Here is a 9,421-nt window from a genome sequence, read left to right as displayed (position 1 = left end):
TTTTATTTTGACCAATTTACAATATTTTGTTGTGTGGTGTCTGGTTGGGGTGATAGTGTGCACCAAGTGCTGAACACAATGCTCGCGACACAACATGACAGCACGACAGTGAACTGAAAACGGTGTCGTGAAGCCTACTACATGAACATTTGTAAGAAGCAGCAACAACACAATGGCCGACATGTACACAAAACAACGCAGCTGTGCATTTTGTATGTACACAATTTCGTTGTGGCCATACTAATTCTTTTCACTTCAATGAAATTTTAATATTTTGTTCAAAGTGAAATTTTTTATGCAAAAAATAAGTAAATAGGTAAATATTTTTGCTTTAAATTATCAATTGTTATTACAAATGATATAATAGAGCTATTTTATGCTTTTATTTGTAAAATAACGTCAAGTTTGTTAGAGCTGTGAATAATTTTACATTTTACATATTAGTGGCATCACCACTCTACCTCCTCTTTCTATCTTCCATTCGACTGTCAACTCTACTGTCGTCCCACTGTCGTTGGTAAATATAGGAAAATATTGGAGTTAGCGAGAACGACAACTGTCGGCCTGTCCATAAGAACGTGTGTATCTTAATATTTGACAGATGTAGTTTGCAGTCTGCCGCGAGCATTGTGGTCAGCACTCCAGTGAACTGCAACGAGTAATAAATTTTTGTTTATACTTAAGTACTGATCCGTTACTCTGTCTGATTCTGTCAGTTCAGTTCATGTACACGAAGTGAACTGTTTGTCTTCAAATCAGCGATAGAGAACAACTTTGTGTCACTAGCGATCAGCTTATACCTGATTTGTTTATGAACGTTCGTATCAGCAGAAAATACCCGAAGTGATGTAAACTCATGCTTTAATATTTGAAATGATCGACAGCGTTCGGTTTGTATATAATCCCCTAAACACTGATTTACTTTAGTGCACTTTTGTTCTATTTCAAATACATATGTTTGTATATACTTGACACGTCGCGACGACAGAGTAAAAATAAAGCAGTGGTCGGCATTTCTTAGCACAATTGTGCAAACTAACTTCACACGTACGCTTAAGCGCTGAACACATAGAGAACGACAACTGCAAACGACATTTGTCAAATATTAAAAATACACACGTTCTTATGGACACAGGTTTTTTGACAGCTCCACGACTACACGACTGCGGGCCGACAGTTGTCGCTCTCGCTAACTTCAATATCCTCCTATTTTTGCCAACGACAGTAGGACGACAGTAGAGTTGACAGTAGAATGGAAGATAGAATGAGGAGGTAGAGTGGTAATGCCACTAATATGTAAAATGTAAAATTATTCACAGCTCTAACAAACTTGACGTTATTTTACAAATAAAAGCATAGAATAGCTCTATTATAGCTCTATTATATCATTTGTAATAACAATTGATAATTTAAAGCAAAAATATTTACCTATTTACTTATTTTTTGCATAAAAAATTTCACTTTTAACAAAATATTAAAATTTCATTGAAGTGAAAGGAATTAGTATGGCCACAACGAAATTGTGTACATGTTTTCAGTTCACTGTCGTGCTGCTGCAGTCTGTCGCGCTGTATGTGTTCAGCACTTTACGCTCTATCGTTCAGTCGTTGACGAGCCAGCAACGAATTAACATCACGTAAGACTATAGCGCAAAACCAAATATGCCCTGCGAGAAATAAAATTCTTTTAAAGATAATAGGGAATATATCCTTAAAATACATTTTGTTAATTTTCATTAAACTATTAATTATTTAGATTGGATGCTTAATTTTAATTCCAATTTCTCACTGGGATACTTTTTTTTCGTGCTCACCAACACAGTGACAGATCCTCTCATGCCGACCACTGAAATAAAGATACTGTTTTTTTTTGTCACTCCTACGTCGCAATGTGTCGCTCTCACAGTTTGCTCTATGCTTCAACTTTAAATTACAATGATATGATATATGATTTTGCAACGATCAAAGCTAGAAAAGTGCATCTTTAAGTTCTATCACTATTTTTAAGAAAGATATAAGCCAAAAGATATAAGACAAATTCAAAGACTGAAGAGTATTCGAGTAAAAATTTATATTTTTCATTGTTATTTAGATTATTACATTGTGAGTGTACAACTCTTTATCTTTTATAATAAATTAAAAAAAAAAAAACAAAAAATGTGTTGAAGTATTTTTCTGACTATTAAAAAAGAGCGAAAATCGTTTTGCCGCCCCCAAGACGTTGCGCCCGGGGCGACGGCCTCCTCCTCGAACGATGCATGTCTTCAACGATCTCCCGACCGTCTTTGAAGGCTATGTAACTAACTGAGTCTATAGCAATCAAAATAAGTTAATATAATACCAAATTTGAGTGTAAACCATTCACGATTTCGTCGAACAATGAAGTTGAACACCTTCGCTACATTTTTTTATTATCTTACAACAAGTTGCTACAGAGTAAAATAGTTTGGTTAGTTTTGTTCACCTAACGGTTGCTTGAATCACTTAAAACTAAACAAGATACATATAGGGTTATGTTTAAATGATCCAGATGACAAGACAGGTTGAAATCCGGGTGACTGTCCATCCGTCTATGCAAGCTGAAACTTGAGTAAAAATTTAGATATCTTAATGAAATGTGTAGCAAACATACTATTTCTTTGCCAAAAGGTAAAGACGACTACGTAAATGGCAACGTATAAAGTACCATCAATAAGCCGTAAATTAAGACACAGAACTTAAATTTGGTACAAGGAATCACATATAATGGTTTTGTTAAAAACTTCTAACAGTGTGATAAATCAATAACAAAATGCATCAGGGAAAATAAATGTTACATCCAAGATGACACAAAGAGCGCTTTCATAATTGGACAATGTGCGCAGCATCGCCCACTTTCAAGAGAATTACATTTCTCGTGATCTGCTCGACCGATTTCAACCAAATTCCTTTAACTCCCATGTACTTAATACATTATAAAGACTGTCAAACCTCCTGGTGACTTTATACCTCAAATAAAGGCCAATATGTGAGTTATTTATCTCAATGAAAATGAGAAATCAATTATACCTAATCAATATCCAAAGGATGGAGCCATGTGTAGAAGTTCACGCAAGTGAGGAAAGTTTTCTGAGCGCATATGACTTAAACAACTCACGACTTCCGGTCTTAGAACAAGTATCCTCTGAGAACCAAAAAAAAATCCATTTGAACGCGAGCTAAAGTGAGAAGGCGAACCATTTCTACTCAAGCTTGTGCGCTGATGTCCTCTCTAGTGAAAATGCTGATATCACCGCTGCCTAAGAAATGCGATGGGCGGGATAAGGACTGAGGCGAGTAGGTCCTGGTGGAATTTACTACAGAGGTCATATAAAGAAGTGAAATTTCGGTCAAATTGAAGTTCTTCAACATATCGCTGATATACGCCCACGCCCCCAAGAGAAGGACGTTGTTACCAGTAGTGAATTTAATTTGGTCCATCTTCTGAACACCATATTTCTTTAAAACTGTCAATCTTCTTTAAAACCATATCATTAAATATTAGATCTTTTTGATAGTGGAAGGAGAAGGCTCAGAAGTTCCGTTTTACGTGTAGTCCGTCCACATGTCGTCAGTTTTAAATGTTGTCATTTTTTAGAGCACGGATGACGAACTAAGTTGGACGTCTGAACATTGGAGTACTCTAATACCTTTTAGCAAGGGCGGCAATAAACAAAACCTTTCACTACAGATTCATTCGGTTATATGATTTCTAATAAAACACGATCCTTCCAGAGGATTAGATTCAAAGCAATTTTATATATACTTGTATGTAACTCTTACACTGACCGTCATTTTCGGCATATGGTTTGTTAGAAAAACGAAAATCATTGTACTTATGTAGCATATGGGAGTTATAATATACTATGTAAAACCAAAAATCTTTTGATGACAAAGCTTTTGTTCAAAAACTGGTTTAATGAACAAGTGAAGGTAACGCACTTACATACATTCATATATTGCTAGACAATGCAAACTGCTATTCACATTCATTAGTAGATCTTAATAAGGACAAATTTGAATTATCGTAAAAGATTCGTCCAATTCAGAAAATAACTTAAAATAACTTTTCCTTGAAATACGTAAACGGAATTGTCCTTAACTAATGTTTCAACAAAATTCTGTTTGACGAAGAAAAGGGACACAGGACTCATATGACGATATCCCTATCCCTATCTCTTTCTTGCTATTCTGCGTCCTAAGAACTCAACCGAAATAAAAGTGATTAAAAAGTTACTTCTAACCTTACCCCAAATGGGACTCGAACCCACAATCTTCGGCTTAGGAGGCCGACGCCTTATCCATTAGGCCACTGGGGCGAACCACATATATTGACAATATTCGCGAACTTAACCACGTCAGCGGCGCTTTGAATATTGTTTCTGTTTATGGTTCTTAACCATATTAATTCGCTCTTTTCAAACTACTTACACAGCCGACATTTGTAACTTTTGCGGTAGATGTCGCGTCAATTCAAATACGTTAGGTGCATGTCCATTATATGAAAAATTATGGGAACTAACTCAGACGGGATATTAAAGCTTAGAAAAAAAAACATATTTCTATATATAGTTTAGTAACATTAATTTAATAAGACCAAAATATATATTTAAGCCCACAGAATAAATTCTATCCCTCGGGACTCGCTGAATTTTTGGCGATATATTAGTTTAAAGCAATATGGCAACCACAAGTGTTTGATTTGACATATTTACCAAGTGTTGTCCCTTTCAAAAATTTTTTAACACAATGTTTATGCAGAATTTGTTACTGTAAATATATTTGAGTTTTATTTTTGAGCAAATTGTAATTGCTAACTAGTTTTGAAATTATTTATTTGTACCATCTTGCCTTAGAATAACATGGGATAACAGGAACAGGTAATAAATTAGAGTGAGAAAAATGTATTGGGGAAAAAATTTTGTATCTTACAGCATTACTTGTTTCTTGTGTCATTAAAAGAATGGAGATGTTGTGTATAACGTGCGGTGCTTCTACCAATAAGTACAAGTGTCCAAAATGTTTAGAAGCTTAGTAAGAATAAATATTTTACTCACAAATATCTCTATCTACATATGTATAAGTATTTTCTTCCGTTTTTAAATTAAAGTTGCTCGCTTCCCTGTTACAAAGAACACCAAAAAGTACTATGTCAGCGAACTCAAAAAACAGATGATAAATTCGTTGAAGATGTACGGCATAAGGAACCCACTCTGCATGAACCTTTCAGTACTGAAGACACGGTACCACGTAACAAACTGGAACTTTTAAGTAATACATTCGAAGCAACTATAATGTTTGGATTTATTAATACGAATTTTATTTATTACAATAGAGGACTGTAAACCATTAGGGAACTTGCTTTATAATTTACACCTGCGAAAATTACTTTCTGAAATAGATGTTGCTCCTAATGCTTGGAAAGCTATGAAAGCAGCAATGCAAGAACCACTTTTTTTAGAATTCGCTGATGAATGCTTGAAAATTGTTGAACCACAGAATGCACTTGATTAAGAAATATATTACCTATTACTTACATTAAAGACGTACTTCATTTAACTACTTTTTAGATTTATTCGTTATAAGTCATCATAATTCCGAATGAATTGTGGTCTTTCTTGCCAGTGTATAACGTAATCGAATAGTTCCAGAGGCGGCTCGCATTGGTCTAATTCAATAGCCAAACCAAAGTATCGTTGACGAAGTAAATGCGCGGCCGATTTTGGCTGGCGTTGACGTGTAAATATTCCTTTCTTATTACCTCCAACGCGTGTGTATGCTAAAAATGTAAATCCATTTCCACAATATATACATATATATATAATATATAAATTCAATGTTTCTCACATACTTTGTGCAGTTTTGAAATCAGCAAAATTCCATACAAATTCTCCAATAAACCACTTTTGAGATCTTAGGTTGTCGAACGCTTTGAAGTGCTTGCGGAGTAGTGAAAGCTGGTAATCCTCCGACCAAATATATGCTGGAAGCTGATGGCATTTAAAATCGAAAATTACCAAATATATTGTTCTTACTAAATTTAATTAAATTTGAGTTATCTTATTCTTAACTTACAAAATGCAATCCTTCATAAGTATCTGCCCCATACTCTGTCATTATAACAGTTTTATTGTGCATTACATGCCACAGTGTTGCTTCCTCCACTACATGTTTAGTAATCATATCCAATTGTCCAGCGTTTTGGTACCATGCGTTATATCTATTAAAACTTATTATATCCAAATATTGTCCCTATTTTCGAATCATCGTATATTACTTTGGAATCAAGTGATTAATACAAATTTTACCAATTTGTCTTTTTTTGCCTCAATATTTAAAGCGGCCGTGATGGGTCTCGTAGGATCCAATGACTTGGTATAATTTGATAAAATTCTGTAAAAAAATACAATATTATTAAACAAATGATGTACAACAGCAATTCAAGAAAGTAATTACTTAAAATATTTATCCGCCTGGGCATTACCGGAACGAGGTTCATTTGCAATAGACCACATAATAACGCTGGCATGATTACGATCTCGATGTATTAGTTGTTCAATCGAGAATTTATGATTTTGTAATAACAATGGTTCAAAAATGCTACAATAATAAGTACATATACATATTTTATGTTGTAGACAAAACATAATTACTGATATTTTAGTATCTTATAAATAGATTAAAATAAATACTCTGTATTAACGCCAGCACATTCATCTATGACCATAATGCCAAACTCATCAGCGAATTGCATTGATTCCTCCGAATAAGGATAATGTGAGGTACGATAAGCATTTGCTCCAATCCATTTTATCAAATTAAAATCCCTCGTCAGTAAGGCATAGTCAAATCCTTTTCCTCGTATCTAAAATCATAAAAATAAAAGAGAGAACATTTCGAATTTAGGTCTTACGTCAGAGTCCTCGTGTCTCCCGAAGCCTCGTAAATAAATCGGAGCATCGTTTAAAAGAAATGTCGAATTATTCCATTTTAATGTGCGAATGCCGACTTTCAGACGATATACATCAAGCAGAGATTCATCAACAGCATGCAAATACAATTCCATAGTATATAAATATCCGGGTTCGGGGTTCATCAAATATGGCCACCAGGGCATAACGTCTTTTATTACAATCGTGCCATTTAACGTTGTTTTAGAAACACTATGAGCCACTATTTCACCTTCTTTATTGCGCATTTGCACATGGATATAAAGAGGTTCTATTGGAGGGTCATAAACAACAGCTTTTCTTTCATTCCCATTTACGATTACTTCATAATGAACAAGCCCTATACAGCATCATTTTATTAATTAAATTGTTTAATAGTAACTACGTATGTTCATTATTTAACGCTTACCTATATGATTCTCAATCAAATCTGTTGACACCTTAATATCTTCAATGTAAACAGCAGGGGTGGTATAAAGATGAACAGTTCGGTGTATACCAGCATAATTGAAGAAATCAAATGTATACCGTTGAATCATAACCTTACCATTATCACTAAAATACTCAAAATGAAATATGTTCCAAAAGATTTAAAATAAACTTCTACTTTATATTACCTTTCTTCCTCAACTATCGTTCCCTGTGGAATTGTTGAATTTACAAGCGTATTGTCGCAAATTAAAGTTAACCTGTTTTCAGCACCAAAATTCACGTAATTAGTTATTTCCGACTCGAACGGTAAATGCCCAATAGAATGTGACATTACTTTTTCCCCATTAATCCACTAAAAACAAGTATACGAAAAATATAATAACAAAATAACAAATACTGCGGCATTTAGTGTTTAAGGTATAAAATAAAATAAAATGTTTCGATAACAAATTATGCTTTTTGGAAAACTACACCCCTATTTTATGGTAGTTAACACATTTCGATTTAATATAATAGCAGGGTATACGGTTAAATTACTTTTATAACTTACAACAATAGCTGCATAATGAACGCTTCCAAAACGTAGCCAAATGCGTTGATCCATGTTCCAGGAATGTGGTATAAAAAATTTTGTTTCGTACCACACTGTTCCAATATGATCGCGTAATTTACTATCGACACTAATATCATTATAACTTGAAGGTACTGGCATAGGGCGGGTGGGTCTCACCTTGATTCATACATGTTAAATACAAAATCAAAATTAATAGTTATCTTGTAAATTGATGTTTACCTTGTCTAAATCAGCTTTGAACCAACAATCGCGCACACCCTTCATGGGATCATTAACGTCTGATGGCAAAAATCGCCATATGCCATCCAGGGTTCGTACTTCACGCGACTCAGATTCCCGTGGATAAAGGAGACCACGAGTTGAAGCAGTATCATGCAACCACATATAATTGAAAGATTTACCTTTGTTGTCTATATTACTGCTTTTGTTTGCTGGTAAATACTGTACTTTCACATCGGTTATTCCGAGAGAATGATCGATACTTCCAAAAATTGCAAATAAAAGGTTCAGAAACCTAATGTACGTTCTCACTATAATCATGCTTATAATATTGTTTTACTAGTCAATGATTCTCAACTAATTTTTTATAAATTTAACTTCAGAGATATTCGACTTGCTTGCATCTGAATAAATCCTTTGTTCTTGCAGAATATTTCTTTTGTAAACAAATATCAGCTGATAAGCACAACATACATACATACATACATCCACACATTTAATTCCTTTTTATCATTCACTTTATTGGCAATTACGTTTTCAATTTAACATTATTCTATTCATTCCATTAAAAAATTTCGATGTGAACTAGTAAATTAAGTTTATTTTACGAATCAACAAAAGTGTTTACGTTCTTGTTTTCAATTTACATGCTGTTGGCACGATTCCGATTACTTTGGCGGTCGGGTAAAAACACGAATTTCGGTATAAATGGGGTATGTACGGATAGTGGAGCTTCTAGGGAGGGGGAATATGCAAAAATAATGTTGCTGACACTTATATTTTTTAAAATATTACCGGTTAAAAATTCAAAAATTTGTATTAATAACACTTAATATTTCACATTTTTCAGTTTGTATAAGTTAACACATTAGTATGTTAGTCTGCCCACTGTAGCGTTCTTAGACCTACTCCACGCCAGCCAGTAAGCGCGGGAATAGTCCGCGTCCGTATTTTCCCATCAACTGGCAAACATCAGCGCGGTGTCAGCGATTCACCTGTTGTCTAAACAACAACAACAACAGCATCAGGTGCAGTAGCAGCAGTAATGCCAAAATTGTGCCAAGTGTAAGAAAGTCAGGCTGGGCTTCTATTTTTTAGTTTCAGTTGTAATCCAGACTTTAACAACAGCACATAATGCTGAATAAATAATTTACACTATAAAAGTTGTAATTCGGAGTTTAACAACAGCACATATTGCTGAATAAATAATTCATATTATAAAAGTTTAA

At 34.2% G+C, this 9,421-nt stretch overlaps 2 protein-coding genes, 1 long non-coding RNA gene and 1 other non-coding gene across 7 annotated transcripts; 2 read left to right on the top strand and 2 right to left on the bottom strand.

Moving 5' to 3' along the window:
* Window positions 1–4,263: 4,263 nt before the first annotated feature.
* Window positions 4,264–4,336, bottom strand: Trnar-ccu (transfer RNA arginine (anticodon CCU)). Its single transcript has one exon. It is a non-coding gene; the product is annotated as a tRNA-Arg (tRNA).
* Window positions 4,337–4,751: 415 nt separating this feature from the next.
* LOC126754643 (zinc finger HIT domain-containing protein 3) lies at window positions 4,752–5,560 on the top strand. 3 transcript variants are annotated; one of them, XM_050466763.1, is made up of 5 exons: window positions 4,752–4,789; window positions 4,874–4,897; window positions 4,980–5,051; window positions 5,128–5,288; window positions 5,353–5,560. In XM_050466763.1, the coding sequence occupies exons 1-5, from the start codon at window positions 4,767–4,769 to the stop codon at window positions 5,529–5,531; spliced, it is 459 nt and encodes a 152-aa protein (XP_050322720.1). In that variant the 5' UTR covers window positions 4,752–4,766; the 3' UTR covers window positions 5,532–5,560. The 3 variants fall into 3 exon arrangements, with proteins under 3 accessions (XP_050322720.1, XP_050322722.1, XP_050322721.1); XM_050466765.1 differs by lacking the exon at window positions 4,980–5,051; XM_050466764.1 differs by having other exon boundaries at window positions 4,761–4,897; window positions 4,952–5,051.
* LOC126754518 (beta-glucuronidase-like) lies at window positions 5,308–8,621 on the bottom strand. Of its 2 annotated transcripts, none has more exons than XM_050466571.1 (12): window positions 8,193–8,621; window positions 7,950–8,129; window positions 7,585–7,751; window positions 7,377–7,522; window positions 6,931–7,307; window positions 6,710–6,882; window positions 6,474–6,617; window positions 6,326–6,410; window positions 6,093–6,269; window positions 5,869–6,007; window positions 5,555–5,796; window positions 5,308–5,494 (listed from the first exon to the last, which is right to left on the bottom strand). In XM_050466571.1, exons 1-11 carry the CDS (start codon window positions 8,511–8,513, stop codon window positions 5,597–5,599), a joined length of 2,109 nt encoding a protein of 702 aa, XP_050322528.1. In that variant the 5' UTR covers window positions 8,514–8,621; the 3' UTR covers window positions 5,308–5,494; window positions 5,555–5,596. The 2 variants fall into 2 exon arrangements, with proteins under 2 accessions (XP_050322528.1, XP_050322529.1); XM_050466572.1 differs by having other exon boundaries at window positions 5,568–5,796.
* A 151-nt stretch (window positions 8,622–8,772) lies between these two features.
* On the top strand, window positions 8,773–9,421 carry LOC126754684 (uncharacterized). The gene is made up of 2 exons (XR_007666355.1): window positions 8,773–8,905; window positions 9,043–9,421. It is a non-coding gene; the product is annotated as an uncharacterized LOC126754684 (long non-coding RNA).

This window comes from Bactrocera neohumeralis, chromosome 4, assembly GCF_024586455.1.
Source record: "Bactrocera neohumeralis isolate Rockhampton chromosome 4, APGP_CSIRO_Bneo_wtdbg2-racon-allhic-juicebox.fasta_v2, whole genome shotgun sequence".
NCBI classification, from domain to species: domain Eukaryota; kingdom Metazoa; phylum Arthropoda; class Insecta; order Diptera; family Tephritidae; genus Bactrocera; species Bactrocera neohumeralis.
This window is presented reverse-complemented; position numbering and strand designations above follow the sequence as displayed.